At 41.8% G+C, this 16,346-nt stretch overlaps 1 protein-coding gene across 1 annotated transcript; it reads left to right on the top strand.

The window, feature by feature from the left end:
* The first annotated feature begins 11,926 nt into the window (after window positions 1-11,926).
* On the top strand, window positions 11,927-14,353 carry LOC127774472 (uncharacterized). Its single transcript, XM_052300730.1, has 3 exons — window positions 11,927-12,249; window positions 12,326-12,703; window positions 13,789-14,353. The coding sequence occupies exons 1-3, from the start codon at window positions 12,133-12,135 to the stop codon at window positions 13,810-13,812; spliced, it is 519 nt and encodes a 172-aa protein (XP_052156690.1). The 5' UTR covers window positions 11,927-12,132; the 3' UTR covers window positions 13,813-14,353.
* Window positions 14,354-16,346: the final 1,993 nt, after the last annotated feature.

Below are 16,346 nucleotides of genomic sequence, written 5' to 3'. Positions count from 1 at the left end.
TGTGAAAATTATGTTTGAACTCATGGATTGATAAGAAGTCTTGTACTGATATGTCTTCATTTTTTTGCATATGAGAATAAAATGGAGAACTCATTTTGTAGACAAGAATTGTTCCATTTGTCTTTCCAGAAAAGAGTGGTTTCTCCTGAGCCAATATGTACAAATGTGATTGCCCTGAACAGGGGGTTAGCCTGAAAATGTCTTTCTACCAAAAGGAGCCTTTTTCTTTATGTGGGGGTATGGTAGAGTGAGAGTAGTATTTATTCCATATCAAGTGTACCCACGACAGGTCTTTTTTGTTGTAAAACTTGTCTAGATGTTTGATTAGCAGAGCCGTGTTCTCAAGTTCCAGATTGATGATTCCAAGTCCCCCTTTTTTCTTAGGTTTGCAAACCAGATCCCATGTAGCCAAGCAATGAGTTTTAGTTTCTAGAGTATTGCTTTTTCTCCATAGATAATGTCTTCTTGCTCTGTCAATGTGCTAGATCACTTTCTTTGGAAGATGTAGGATGCACATGTAGTATGTTGGAAGCGATGATAAGACTGAGTTAACCATTGTTAATCTTTGACCATAGTTCAAAAAAGCTGTGGTTGATGGGAGTCTCCTTTCAATTTTGTCAATGAGTATGGCAAAGTCAATGATTTTTTTTGTTTGGTAGTAACCATTGGGCGGCCCAGGTATGTGAAAGGTAGGGCCCCTATGGTGCATCCAAAGGTTCCAGCCAGGATTTTCAACTTTTGGCTATAAGTGTTGGTAGGGATCATACAAGATTTGTGGAAATTTATTTTTAAACCAGCGCAGAGAGTGTAGGTGTTCAACAAGGCTTTGAGACAAAACAGTTCTTTTTGATCAGTTTTCATGATTATCAGAGTATCATCAGCATATTGGATGATTGGAAAGTGAGCGTTTGTCTGCGGAATAGGCATGGAAAGAATACCCAAAGAGTGAGCTACGTTACTCCATTACTCCATTCCACTCTAACTTTCAACTTGCTCTCGAAACAATATGTTAAATTCTTGGATGGAGGGAGCACAATATAAATACTTTAGAATGATGGATGCTCATATGTTGAAATATTTCAAAATGATGTGGAATAGTAATTTAACATGCTTGCATATTGAGCTCGAGAATATAATAAATAAATGATAAACTAGATGATGGCCCACACTTTGATGTGAAATTTATGGATAAAAGTATATTAAATATTATAAAAATAATGGATGTTATATGTTCAAATATTTTAGAATGATACTTTGACATACTTACATTGAGCTATAGAATGTAATAATTTATAGGTGATGTGACAAGTTTGCCTGAGATTTAAGATATAATATTTTTTAATAGATGATGAGACATTATGTTCACATGTTGAGCTTAAATTAAAATGTAGTAGGTTGTAAGTTGTAACTATATACTCCCTCTGTCCCAAAATACAAAGGATGTTTGATGAATGGAACACATCGTAGTACTACGAATATACACATGAGTCTATTCAGATTTGTAGTAGTACGATATGTCTCATCCATCCAAAATCACTTATATTTTTGGACGGAGGGAGTAGAAGTTATAAATAGAACATGGATGCTTTGCACCATTCACGTGCACAATGCTTCCATGATATCCTTGTCACATATTGGTCCATTTTACTATACATAATACATAATAGAACCATAAACCTGTCTACTCTACAGTATCATATTTTACATTAAACCTAACTGTGTTAAATATTTTGTTTTCGAAATTGTTGTACTACGAAGTGAGCATAGATCATATGTTAGGTTCCTTGTGGTGGAACCAGCCCACTCGGGTTCAAGTTCTAGATTTGACACAGTGCTCCCATTTATGGCTATTTATTTTTCATTGGTACGTACCCGTCGATAGCGAGTCCCCTATGGTGACCCCGTCAATCTTAAGATATGCTGACCTAGTCTTTCAAAGATGCTTATAGGGGTAGAGTATGCATGTGTGTCTTCATAAGGGGGAGCGCTTGTGGTGATTTCGTCAATCTCAATATATATTGGCCCATTCTTTCGGAGGTGCTCATATGGGTAGGGTATACGTGTGCGCATTCATAGGGGTGAGTGTGTGCGTGCTGTGAGCGCTTGCGATGACTTTGTCAATCTCAATATATGCTGGCCCATTCTTTCGGGAGTCCTCATGGGGTAGGGTATGCATGTGTTCATAGGGGTGAATGTACGCGCATTGTGAGCGGCATGTGTTTGTATTGTATTTCTGTTTCTTAAAAAGAAAAGAAATTCTTGTACTGTATTGTCTATATTATGTATTACCCATGCTTTTGCCATTGAGAGAAAATATTTGTTGAAACTGTCCAACTATGCAATCAAAATATGGAGAGTATCCCCATCAATCATATGAAAAATTAAATTATCTTTACTACTTAAAAAACGAAATCTGCTTCCAACCGCCTTGGTTCGCTCATCCGTTATTGCCATTAGCGATTCGGTATTGTATTTCGGATCGTCTGCTTTGAAGCAACACAAGAGTTAGGATGGTATACTAACCACATGCGATGAATCTAGCACACGTCGCTGACCCCCCAAAAAATCATGCGGCGCTCCGAGTCCTAGCAAAATTATAAGAAAAATAATTATATATTTGGTGATGTTCTACACAAGATTTACTTGATTTCATCCCAAAAACCCACAAACAAGCACATAAATGTGATACTATACACTTTTTGGATGTGATTAGTGACGACATATCAAAGTGATGGCGTAGCCCAAACACCACAGCTTATGAGCAAGGGTGGATGAGTGAACTTCGATGGGCTCATTTTCTTCTTCCTTCTCCAGCCCCCTACTCTTCTTCCTCTTCCTATTTCCCCCTCCACTATCTCCTTCTCTCCATAGAGATCGAACGGGGCTCGAGCCCCCCTCCCTCCCTTCCCTCTAAAGCCACGCTGGATCTGTCCCTGCTTATGAGTAACAATTTGATTCAATACTACAATTAGAGTGCCACTATTTTAGCCATACATAACCATATTCTTTGAGAACTTAAATTTTTTTTTAGCTGACTTCACAGAGGTGTGCCTCATCTAGCCCTATCAAGTAGTTGCCAAATGAGGAGTCAAGTAGTTGCCACACAGGGAGAGAAATAATGTCTTTGGTGGTGACTTCGACTCTAACTCATGAACTATAAAAAAAAAATAAAGTAATGAAAATAGTTTACATGTAAAACTTTTATGTCTATGTTATTAGCAGTAAGTTAATGTTGAAAAATATACGCAATGAAAAAAACAATCTGCTTACAACTTAATTATGACTATGAGCATTAAGAGCTACACAATCAAATCGGGCATACGAACCAACGACAGTGCCCTCTTTCTTTTGGCATGCAAATGGAAGGTGGTTCAGACTTTAGAGGTAAGCTAACATGAAGAGCAATTGCTTGTGACAGGGACATTTGGGCTAGCCTCATCTAAGCACACTCAATCGAATTGCTTTCTTAGCATACCGAATCCAGTGCTACGGACATGTGCGACTTAGGATATACTAAGGGCTGCTTAGTTCCTAAATTTTATACGTTGTCACATCGAATGTTTGATACATGCATAGAGTATTAAATGTAGAAAAAAACCAATTACACAGTTCGCCAAGAAATTGCGAGACGAATCTTTTAAACCTAACTACACGATGATTTAACAATGTGGCGCTACAATAAACATTTGCTAATGACAGATTAATTAGGCTTAATAAATTCATCTTGCAGTTTTCTGGCGGAATCTATAATTTGTTTTGTTATTAGACTACACTAATAATTTGCCCGTGCTAACGCTACGGATATATTTAACAATACAGAAATATATGATTCAGATAATAAAAAGAATGGTTTAATATATTGCTAATTATATAACAAATGTATATTTCCCACAATATATATTGCTTCAAACTAACATTTTGCATACTCTATACACAAGGCAATCCATTTGCATGCACAGAAGAACAAATAATCAAGCTTCATTGAAATTGTATTTTAAACCATAAAAGATATAAAAGTAAACACTCCAGCAAACATAATAAAAAAATACCTCATATCCATTGCGTATATTTTTCAACATTAACTTACTGCTAATAACATAGACATAAAAGTTTTACATGTAAACTATTTTCAAGGGAGCGATGACTTGACGATGAGGCGACGGTGGTCGGCGGATGGGGCAGTGGCGAGGCCCGGTTGCCTTGGACGGTGAGGCGGCACTGAGGGAGGGGGGATCACGGGTGATGGTGAGCGATTGCCGGTGACCTGTCGACGGAAACTGTCCGCCGGCGACGGATCCGTGGCGACTTGAGGGCGAGGTGGAGGGGATCCGGTGGATGGTGGCATTTAGGGCTAGGAGATGCGGTATTTTGGGGGCAGAATAGCGAGTGCATGATTTATTTTTTTTGGTTTCTGAAATTGCCACGAGTGCGTGATTTTTGGAGAGATCGGCAGCATCCATGCAGGTGGGAGGGGGCATGCGCGCGCAGGTGGGAGGAATCAGTTGGGCCGATCTTCGTGGGGAGGTGGGGCAAATCTAGGACGTCGGATCTTAGCGAGACAATCTGACTGTTGAGTGATGAATAAAAGAATGAGTGAAACCATTTGTTAAACAGTAGGACCAACCAGATCCAACTGAAGAATGTTGGTCCGCCAAACTCATGACAATTGCTTGTCCTTTAACTTCTATGGTTGCTTGAAACCTCCCAACGTCAGAAACTGCTTCTACAGCTGCCTCCCAACCAAAATACAAATTATAATCTATATTCTCGATAGTAATCATTAAGATAGAAAGGCAAATTACAGCTAGTGAACTATTTATCGTAACCAGATCAACACGAAAAGTACCTTTTTAGCAGGTCTAATGCACATCGAAAACGCTACTAGATTGGAGGAGTGCACGGAAGCAGGAGCACATCACCTCTGACTTTGTTGCAGAAGGAGCACCACGATTCTTCGGCAGCAGATCCATGGGCGGCCCTTCCTTGCCTCCGCCATCGTCGCGAAGGTCAGGGAGAAGGAGACCGCCCCAGCGATTCCGGCTGGCATTGCCACGAGCGCGTGATTTTTGGAGAGATCGGCGGCATCCACGCAGGTGGGAGGGGGTACGTATGCGCGCGCAGGTGGGAGGAATTATTTGGTGCGATCTTCGTGGGGAGGTGGAGGAAAATCTGGGACGTTGGATCTTAGCGAGACAATATAGACCGTTGAGTGATGAATGAAAGAATGAGTGGAATCATTTGTTGAACTATAGGGGTATAGATAGATTTAATAACAAAACAAATGTTATATATCTATCTATCTATATCTATACCTAATAATAATAATTAAAAAAATAAGTAAAGCTTATGGTATACCTTTTGGTCGTATCTTTTTTTTGGCTGTTTTTTTTGCCAGATTCCTTTTTTTCGTGTTTTTTTTTCATCCGGTTTCTTTTTTTTCGGTGGTCGAATTTTTATCTCATCCGATCTGTTGTACTCTGCAGACGGACCAAACCCTAGGACCACCGCCACTTTGATCTATCTTCCCGTGTGTTTCTCCTCTAATTGATTGCAAAAATCAATTCCCCCTCCTCTCTCGTGATTTTTCTCTTGATTTCCCCTTTTCATTTCGCCTTTAATTTACTGGAATAAACCAAATTCGGATCAGCTCCAGCAAAAAAGACCCAAAACCAAGGAACAATTTTCATTAACTTTTTCAATTATATTATATAGCGATCCAAATGTTTCAATTCGTTGCTCAGTTCCTAATAGGGGTGAAAACGGTACGGAAACTTTCCGGATTCCGGACCTATTTTCGAAAACGGAATATATTGGTTGGAATTCTTTTCGGAATTTTTCAAAAACAGATACAAATTCGGAAATATTTTCAAGGAAACGGAATCGAAAATGATAAGGGTAGTTTTCGTCGGAACTCGGAATCGGTTGGAAAATTTCCAGAAATTTTCTCGAAATTTCCAAAAATTTTGTGACTGAAATACCCTGGATTCTTTTTTTTAAACACTGAATAGTGAATACCATGGTGTTTGGCTTTTATTTTTTAAAAATTATTTGTTATGCAAATGTGAGGGTACATAATAATATTTTTTTCCTATATTGGGATTTATCAACAGCATTACTCTCTTAAACATAGATAATTTATTCCATAGATTGTGTTTTATGATGTACTGTTGAGACTTAACAATTGGACTTATACGATTGTGTTTTATGATGAGTTGTTGACCATTGAGACTTGAGAATTGGATTTATCAGTTTGAGGGGTTTTTGTATTCCGATAAATTTTCGTTACCGTATTCGCGCCGATTTATTTTTGCTCCGTTTTCAGTTTCAATAATATTCGATTCCGTTTTCGTATCCGGGGTTTCCGACTCTGATTCTGATTCTAAAAAAAATATAAAAACAAAAACGATAAAGGTGGTTTCCGTCTATTTCCATACCGTTTTCACCCTACCTAATACCGGTTGTATCACAAAAAAATGCAACGCACGGCAAATAAAAAAATTCGGCACATTAGTTTGAGCTCATTTGTTCCGTTAGATCTAGCCCAAATAAAAGGGGACCACCTATATATTTGTCGACAAATTTTCTTCTGAAAAAATTTGACAGATGCAATTATAGTACAATCATAGTGTAATTAAACTGTAACTTGTATGTAATTACACTGTAACTTGCATGTAACTACAGTGTAACTTGTATATAAGTTTCACGTAATTTTGAATCGTTAGATCTATTACAAAATTTATTCTGGTGAGGAAGAAGAAAAATCACATCACACACATATGTGAAAGGATTTGTTCTCACAACCTCCATTTTACCGAAATAAATGTTATGGAGAGATTTTTGAAAGTTACATACATGTTACATTATAGTTACAGTGTAATTACATACAAGTTACAGTGTAATTACAGCACGATTGTATTGTAATTACATATGTCAAATTTTTGATGGAAAATTTGTCGACAAATATATAGCAAATTCGCCCAACTAAAACGGGTTGTAATGCTACCTAAGCGCCGCGTGGGATGAAGACCAGCTCAACACCGCCATGTCAGCAAAACCACACTTTAAAACCACTAAGGGAGTTAAATTACACTAGTTTCAATAGTTGGGAAGTCATCTTATCTGGTTTTCTGGTTGAGAGGTACGAATTAGATTCGACCTACTTTTTTAAGGGAGTTAAAGTGTACTTTTTTCCTGCACGTAATACTGTTCTGGCCCAACTAATGTTACAAATTGAGCCTTTCTCACCAAGGAATCCGAAACAGCCACGCCCCCTCCGATCTCGAATTTTTTTTGGTTTTAGATTTTTTTTAAATATTTACAGAAATAATCTATCGGCCAAAAAAATTACAAAAATAGACCCTGCCGCCCACCTCTGGGGCGGCAAGCTGACGTGGCAAACGGGGGAGGAACGGGCGGTGACGGAGGGAGGGTTTTTTGCAGGAAAACCCTTGCCGCCCTCTGGTGGGGCGGCAAGGGGCCCGAATGCAAAAAAGCCAGTCGGGGCCAGCCATTTTGTAGGCGGCCCCTTGCCGCCCTCTGGCCGGGCGGCAGGCCTCGCTGCCTATAAAAGGCCTGCCGCCCAGCCCCCAGCCCTCATTCCTCCCTCCTCAGTTCCAGTGAAACAAAAAAGAAGAGAGGGGAGGAGAAGAAAAGAAGGGGCGAAGCCCTGCCGGATTCAGACGCCGATTTCAGGTAATATTCATAGGTCCTATATGTGACTATTGAGTTAAATAGTGTGTATTTTTTAAAAATTTGTTTGAATAAATGCATTATATTTTTAGGGTTTTAGTTGTACTAATCTAGAAGTGCGTATTGTAGATATCGGTAACTACGTAGATCTGCTAGTTTGGAATCAATACATTACCGTTGCATTGGCTTACACAAGAAGATATTAGGTTGTAGATGTTTATTGCATGAAAGAGTAATATGATCTAGTTATTTCGTTGACAGATATGTCGAACAAACAAATATTCCAAGTTTACCATGGACCAGGAAACGTCCGTTACGGGCCAACTAGGGTAGATCTGTCAGATTTTATTGTATCAGAAAGGGGAATTGATAGACCGGCTGAGAGGAGTGTACCTTCTATAAAAGGATGGTTAATGAGGGGCTGGAGAGTTGATCCACAGACAAGTGACATAACAATCAATGTTATAGTAAGTTGGGCAAATGAGGGTTTTTATTGGGAACTAATGCCAGTTCAAAACTCTTGAGTGTGGAGATGGTATTTGGAAAATGCATTGCAACGCGAGTGGCCTCTAGCTTTGGTTCCGTTTGTTCACCCGAAGGATCCAGGTGTGCAGATGAACATGGATGATGGCGAGGGACCAAGTGCTGAAGTAAATGAGACTTCTGTGGAGGAGGTCAACGCACGAGAGGACGGGGGCGTAGTAGCTCCAGTGGGCATTCAACCAGGTGGAGTAGCCGATGAGGGGGAGACTGTTGGTGCCATTGTGGATGAAATGGAGAGGGAGGATTCTGACAACGAGCGTGTAGAGGAAGGTGATTCGTCAGATGATGAGACGGATATTAATTCAGCAGAATGGGCTAGTGAGGATTTTTCTGGGCTGATCATCTCTGAAGAGGATAGTGTGAGATGGGAGTACAAAGAAAATGAGGTTATTCAGGGAGCGATTTATAGTAGAGCAGAAGATATGAAGGAGGCGGTAAAACATTTTGCAGTGTCACTTCATAGAGAGTTTTGGGTTGCCAAGTCGAACCGGTCGCAATATGAAGTTCGGTGTGTTAAGGAAAAAGATGGTTGTCCCTGGAGAGTGCACGCATATAAGGGGAAATGGAAGGATTATTGGACAGTGTCAGTTGTTACCAAGCATACATGTTTTCTACCTGGTGTTCAGAAATACCACAGGAACATTACATGTGCATTTGTTGCATCTGAGATGTATGCGCATGTCATCGATAATCTCACATATGAACCAAGGTCAATAATCCGACACATCGAAGAGACATACAAGTATACTATTAGCTATGCCAAGGCCTGGAGGGCCACGCACCCGTACTAGGGTCACCTTCGCTCCCTTGGAGCAGCAGCCCCATGTTGCGAGCACTAGAGACCTCTACGCCAAGCATCGCGACCAGGACTTCGCTCGTGCTGTGAGTACCCTGCATCGCACCATTCCTTTATGTTTTCATGTCTTTCTCTTCGTCAAATTTTACAAATATTTACGAACAAATTAACCATGCAGGTCGACGACATCAACCGGGTCGTCGTTGACGGTTCAACGACGATCCAACATTTAGGCGCGGGGATTCTGGTACCCGTAGAGGAGCACCTGACGACGTACACGCGGATGGTGGAGTCGATGCGCTCGATTCTCCGAGTGCTCACCTGTCGTGCAGACGACGTTGCTAGGGCAGACGCAGCTGTACAGCGGCCACCCGTACCGACTGGTCCCCGTCCAACTGCGTACGTTCCTAGGCCGACTCACCCTCCGCACGGAGGTAAGTATTTTTATTACTATTTCTGTACATGCCTCGCACATATAAGTGAGCCGTTTCACTTGCCGATTGCTTCAGGGTTTCGTGCACTGTTCAGCACCCCGCCTTCCTCGGCTAGGCCTTCTGTTGTTCCCCCCATAGGTACTTAAAAAAACAACATTACTTCGACAATCAATTTACATGTATTTTATGTCTTAGCTTACAAGGGTCCCGTTGTCGATGTGTAGGTTTCGCCCAGTTCGCTATGACGCAGGCCGCCCACTTCTCCCAGTCTGCAGGGTCAGCGTCTCAGGCAGCTGCGTCGACCTCGCACTCAGCGCAGTTCTGGCAGTACACCGGGACTTCATCACAGGCAGCCGGCACGTCGAGTCAGGGTCCACCACTGGACCATGCTGGGACCTCGTCGGACCGCTTGCTGCCTTCCACCGTGCTCTTCGACATTACTAACTTCGACTTCGCTTCAGGCTCGACAGAGGACGTCATCGGCCCCTCATAGCTGGGAGGCGCACCGCCGGTGCAGACGCAGGACCAGGTGCAGGCCACTCCTCCGCGGGACACTCGTGCTACCCGTGCTGTGCCACCGGATCGTTTCACCTACTCCCAGGACCACGTGCGAGCACAGGCCCGGAGGACCAAGCGTGGTCGCGGCGCGGGGCAGGGCCAGTAGAGCAGTCTTCTCTTTGTTTATTTGCTTCACTTTCCAGTACTGTATGCTTGTGTAATAACTACGTTTTTGTTATATGTGCACGATACCTTTCGGCGCATGCACGACTACTTTCTGCCGCACCGATGCAGCCTCCTTTATTCGCGTGCGATACGAGTATTTGCCCGCCATTTGGCGCATACGACTAATGTAACTTTCGGCGCCGATCAGGCATGTAACTTTCGGCGCCAATCAGCCGTACCCACCATACCCCACCACGTTCACATGTCAGGGGTATCACTCGATTTTTTGCGCCTATATAAGTCGCCTTAACGAGTGAGGCCTCACAATCTTTCAGAACTCAGTCACATCCAGTACTCTCTTTCCCACTTGCTTCATTACAAATTCGACCGGCTTTCGTCAATGGCTAGACGCCGGGGTGTTGAGGATCCAAACTGGCATAGCGATCCTTGTGTATACCTACTACCAACTTGGTGCCAGCGTCCCCTCTGCCTATGCGGTGATCGATGCCAACTAATGGCTTCGAGGAATCCTGATATTCGAGGAAGGCGCTTTTTTAGGTGCCCTAACTATGACCATGAGGTATTTTATTATCTGCATATGCTTATTTATTCCGTATGGGCAATTGCTTTATTCTTCGTAACACTACTCTATTCGGCAGACCCGCACTACAGCTTGCGCATACATCGAGTGGGTCGATACAGAAAATCCCGTTCTCGACCTAACCACTTGTTTACAAGAAGATCGCTGGTATTTCGCATCCGAAAGTACTGAGCAATACTTACAGAGAAAAGCGGCTTATGAACGACAATGTCATGAACGACAGAGCGACTGGCAGGTGCTAACTACGGCACTCCCTCCATGGGAAGCCCGTCCAAGATGCAGGTGTGGTGATCGTTGTCAGGTTCTTCGTTCCATAAATCCTACAACATTGGGTCAAAGGTTCTTTGTTTGGCCAAATATTCTTGACGACGATTTCATGGTAAGAATATTTTGATTATATGAATCCTTATTTTCTCACAACATTTACTAACTTTGCTTGCTTTACATCTATTCTTTCCTCCCAGGAACCACCAAGGAGATGTCAATACAAAGAATGGATAGACACCAGAAGGGTTCTAACTCCACCTAGCCGTGTTGTGCAGCTTGAACTACCAGAGCAATACAGGGTTACTAAAGCGCGGTTTGAGAGAGGAGAGGGATCCTCACGTAGGGGTTAGTTATTATCGGACAACTTGGCATATTGAAATTTCTACTGTCATGCTTCCTTGTCCCATTACTACATCGTCGTTGTGTTCAACTATTGCACTACCTCCCTCCTAGTTCGAATCTAATATCATCTATGTAACCGCAATGCAAATAGTTGTATCATGTTCAAATTGTACTACTATTTCTTCATGTTACATAATTCTTCTTGTTTAAGTTCATATAATGTTTCTACGACCCAGATTGTGATAGGCCTATATAAATTATCCGAGTACTAATACGTCGAATAAGGTACAAAATAATACCTCACTTAACATATGAAATTGTGCAACAACCAACTTCAATACATTTTTATAACAATATTAACAAGTTTTACCAATAAATACTTCTTTATTTATTATTAACATAACATAGAAAAATCTTTTGGCTGTACTTTTTACATCTGGGTCCCTTGCCACCCTCTATTGGGGTGGCAAGGGACCCAGATGAAAAAAGTACGGCCGCAAGCTCTTTATTGGCGGCCAAAATTGCGATTAGCCCCTTGCCGCCCTCTGTATGGGCGGCAAGGGCCTAATCGCAATTTTGGCCGACGGCGGCAGACGGCGCGGTTGACCCACCGTCTGCCACGTCAGCTTGCCGCCCACGATTGAGGCGGCAGGGGCTATTTCTGTAATTTTTTTGGTCGATAGATTATTTCTGTAAATATTAAAAGAAAAAATCTAAAAACGAAAAAAATTCCTCCGATCTCGCCGCACACTCGCCGCCGCCGACGCGCTCTCGATCCCTCCCCTGGCCGCGGCGGCATGGGGAATACTCCGGCGGCGGCGGCCGATCTCCGGTGCTGCTTGCTCGAGGAAGGCCGGCCGCCTCCGGTCGCAGCCGCGCGCAACCCGACGCCCCCATGGCTCCTCGCGATTAGGGTAAGCCGTGTTGATTTCCTCAGGTTTTTTTTTTCTCGCCGGATTCGATCGTAGTCTGATGTGGCTTCTCCCGCAGTGGTTCTGCATCATCGCCGCCGTCGCGATGGTGGCCGTGTTCGCCGCCGAGATCTTCCCCCGGTGCGAGAGCAAGGGCGATGTGGCCCTGTGCGCCATCGCCCTGGCCGGCGCGCTGCTCATGGGGCCGATCCTGGGGTTGGCGATGACGGCGTGCGCCGCCGACGACGACGAGGCCGCCGCGCGCATCCCATCCCGGTACACCAGGAGCGAGGAGAACATGGGGCGAGCCGCCATCATGGCCGTGGCGCTGCTGGGGCTCTACGTCATCTACCTCGCCGCCGTGCGCGGCGGCGACAGCGGCAGGTTCCTGGACGCGGCTTGCTACGTCATGATGGGTCTCGGGCTGATCGTTGGTCACTCCGTTACGTGGATCGAGGTGCGCCGATTGCTTTACTGATTGCAACTTGCAACTGATCTTTTCTGAATTCCAGGGGCGGAGCTGCAGTACTATCATTGGGGTCATTAGACCCCGATGACATTCGATCAATCAAGTGAATTGTTCATTATTTTGTAGCTAATGACCCCAGCAACAAAAGCTTAATGACCCCGGCCAGCCTGATAAACTGCTGGAGCTCAGGAAAGCTGAAACAATTGTACCGTTTATTTCTTTGGAAGCATAATTTGTTAGCTGTGTTATGCTACTGTCAATCTGCTACTAATGCTGCAATTAGACATATTTGATCTATTAACCAACTACTTATTTTAGCTATGTGCTATGTATATCAATGCATTAGGCCAGAAGTTTTGCTAATCAACTACTAGATGTGTTTTTTAAGTTACTCACTCTGTCTCAAAATATGTTACTTCTAAGATTCAAATTTGCTTTAAAATATAGCTATTTTCTATGAACCATCCCATCTCCAATCACAAAATTCGCGATATAATTTTTTTCACCTACTTTTTTTTCCAACCAATCACAATTATTTCACACCCTAACATTAATCTCTTAAAGAGACGTAGGTAGTTGTATTTTGAGACAGATGGAATAATAAACAACTTTCAAAACATACTTGTATGTCTGAAAAAGCACATGGTTGTTATGCCCGGTTGTATATAGTCATAACTTTTAAAATTTTGGACCTTAAAAACCTCATAAATTCTTATAAAATAGACTTTAAATATTTATTTTTAGCAAAATGGAATAATCCCAACTTACTCATAGCTCTAGCTCCAAAAGAATTTTGAGCTAAAAATATCTAGCTTCGAGAATAATTATAGTTTCAAACACGACATAAATATAAGTAAAAGCCATGACCCCAGTGACTCAAAATGCTGGCTCCGCCCCTGCTGAATTCTTTTTTTTTTTAACGAAATCTGTTCTGAATTTCTGATGACGTTATTCATGATTTCAACAATTGCTTTACTGATTGCAACTTGCAACTGATATGTTCTGAATTCTTTTTTTATTAACGAAATCTGTATCTGAATTTCTGATGACGTTATTCATGTTGCATGTCACAGGGATGCTTTCTGCGCCGTGATTAGAGACGAAGACCCTCAGTTAGGCTTTCTCAGATGAAGACTCTCAGTCACTGATGGAGGCATAATTGTGATTGTCATTAGATGGAGCATTTGCACATTACTGTTGATATCATCTACCCTTACAGCTTACAGTGTTTTTTTTTTCATTTAGTCGGATTAGAGACGAAGACTCTCAGTTAGGCTTTCTGGGGTGTGATTCTTACAGTGTTTTTTTTTTCATTTAGTCGGATTAGAGACGAAGACTCTCAGTTAGGCTTTCTGGGGTGTGATTCTTACAGTGTTTTTTTTCATTTAGTCGGATTAGAGACGAAGACCCTCAGTTAGGCTTTCTGGGGTGTGATTAGAGAGGAAGGCTCTCAGTTACTGATGGAGGCATAATCGTGATTGTCATTAGATGGAGCTTTTGCACATTATTACTGTTGATATCATCTACCCTTGCAGTGTTTTTTTTTTCAGGAGTAGTTTGGGATATATGATGAGATAATGAAACTTGAGTTTTGATCTTGCACTCTACCATTCTACCAGTAGCTCACTTTTCAGGCCTAATTTGAGGATATCTTTTTTATCTCCAGTAACAAAGGTTCAGAGGAATATATTGCATCTGGCAGATGAATATAGAAGTGACTGGGTTAATTCATAGTTAATTTCCTAATAAACTTTTAAGGGTAGGAACATAAATTGGACGGAAAAAACTGTCATTTCAATCTGTTTCATCCGTAATGGTGATTTGAGTGGATGTCTGGAGCAGGTACCTGCTATTTGGCCTTGTCTTTCTGTATTTTGCTTGCTGCGATATCATGATTCATCTAGCTCACTTTACATGCTGTGACTCATGGAAGAATAACCCATGATACTGCAGATGAGTTACTGTTGCATTGGTGTCATGGCTTCAATTGGTTCTGGAAACAGCAGTATTCTGTACGCAGATTGTGGAGTAAATCAAAGCCTACACGACTGGGTAAAAGTAGTTGGAACATGCAGATTTCTGTATCTGGGATATGTAACCTTGCAGAGTACTGAAACGTAGTGTATTAATAATAGACAAATTAAGGTTGCTGGCAAAAATTGTTAAGCCCCAATACCATTTCAGCTAAGCTGGGCCCACACGTCAGCCACAATACTATTCTGGCCCAACTCTTACTGTATTACCGAAAGATGACAAGTGTGCCGCCTCGATCCATCACGGCATACGGGTAAATTTTATATCATATCTTAGCCAATTGCCCAAATATGTTGTTCCAAACAGGCAGTTTTAGACAAAAGCACTAGCATATTTTTCTGTTTGTCTTATTATTATATTATACACAATCAAGAAACATACAGCATTAGATCATCATTGAAAATTTGTATATGTGTATTTCGTCTCGATCGATACTACTGCACGTTATACAGTTTTAAAAGTATTGTGTTTTTTCTATTCATGTGTTTTGCCATTTCTGCTATCTAAAGGGGTCCGTTTAAGACTTTTACACTTTTACTCTTATCAGTCCGAACATCACGGTCATTGATGCAAGAGATTAAAAGAACACCTAAATTTATTCTAAAATTTAGTTATAAAATTCAAAATTAGCTCTGGAATGTAAATTATAGTTGAAACAAGCGAAACCCAGCTAGTAGTAACGAGATGCACACTAATGGTGCAAGAAATCGGCTATACAGCTATGGGCTTACTCGTGGCAAATAGTTCCAATATTACAATGGGTGAGCCCATTTGATCCCCTGAATTACTATGTTTATCTTAAATACACCGCCCAATTCTAAAATAGGGCATTGGACCCACCTTAATTATCAAAACCGTTCAATTTATCTTCAAGAGAAATTGTTATTCACTTACTCCCTCCGTCTAAAAAAGAATCAAACCCTATGAATGAATCTGGACACATGTAAAAAAAAAATCAAACCTTAGGAATGAATCTGGGCATACTAAAAAAATCAAACTCTAGAGATGAATCTGGACACACGCATCCGTAGGGTTTGATTTTCTTTTGGGACGGAGGTAGTATGTAACAGCCCCTAATCAGCACAAACACCGATCTTAAAATATGTGGCATCGAGACGGCGACAGAAGGGGACATGAGCAGAGTTGAGTTGATAATGCACATCCTACTACGAGATCACGGGGAAGACGGATCTCCCTCAACGGCTAGGGGAAGATCATCAGCTGACAAAGATTAAATCTAGTGAATTAAATCCGAATTGAAAGGGAAATTATGGGGAAACGACGACTGTTAAATGGAGATTAAATCTGGTGAAGTAAAGCAGAATTGTAAGAGGAAATCAAATGATGAGGGAGTAGTGGAGAATCAATTTTTACAATCAATTAGAGTAGGAAACGCACGGGAGGCAGAATAATATGGCGGCGGCGCTAGGGTTTGGCCAGCGAAACTGTTTGAGATTAAATCCTGCCGAAGGAAAAAACCAAGTGGATTAAAAACCGAATCCTCACCGCGTGCTAAAAAATGTGACTAAAAAAATAGAGACGGAAAAAAGCGGATGAAAAAACTGGAAAAAGGAATAAAAACATGCAAAAAATAGGA

The sequence above is a fragment of the Oryza glaberrima genome, chromosome 5 (assembly GCF_000147395.1).
Source record: "Oryza glaberrima chromosome 5, OglaRS2, whole genome shotgun sequence".
NCBI classification, from domain to species: domain Eukaryota; kingdom Viridiplantae; phylum Streptophyta; class Magnoliopsida; order Poales; family Poaceae; genus Oryza; species Oryza glaberrima.
This window is presented reverse-complemented; position numbering and strand designations above follow the sequence as displayed.

Coding starts and splice junctions, on each gene's coding strand:
- LOC127774472 (XM_052300730.1), top strand. CDS start 12,133: ATGGGGAATACTCCGGCGGCGGCGGCCGATCTCCGGTGCTGCTTGCTC. Junction 12,250..12,325: donor CATGGCTCCTCGCGATTAGG/GTAAGCCGTGTT, acceptor CTTCTCCCGCAG/TGGTTCTGCATCATCGCCGC. Junction 12,704..13,788: donor ACTCCGTTACGTGGATCGAG/GTGCGCCGATTG, acceptor TGCATGTCACAG/GGATGCTTTCTGCGCCGTGA.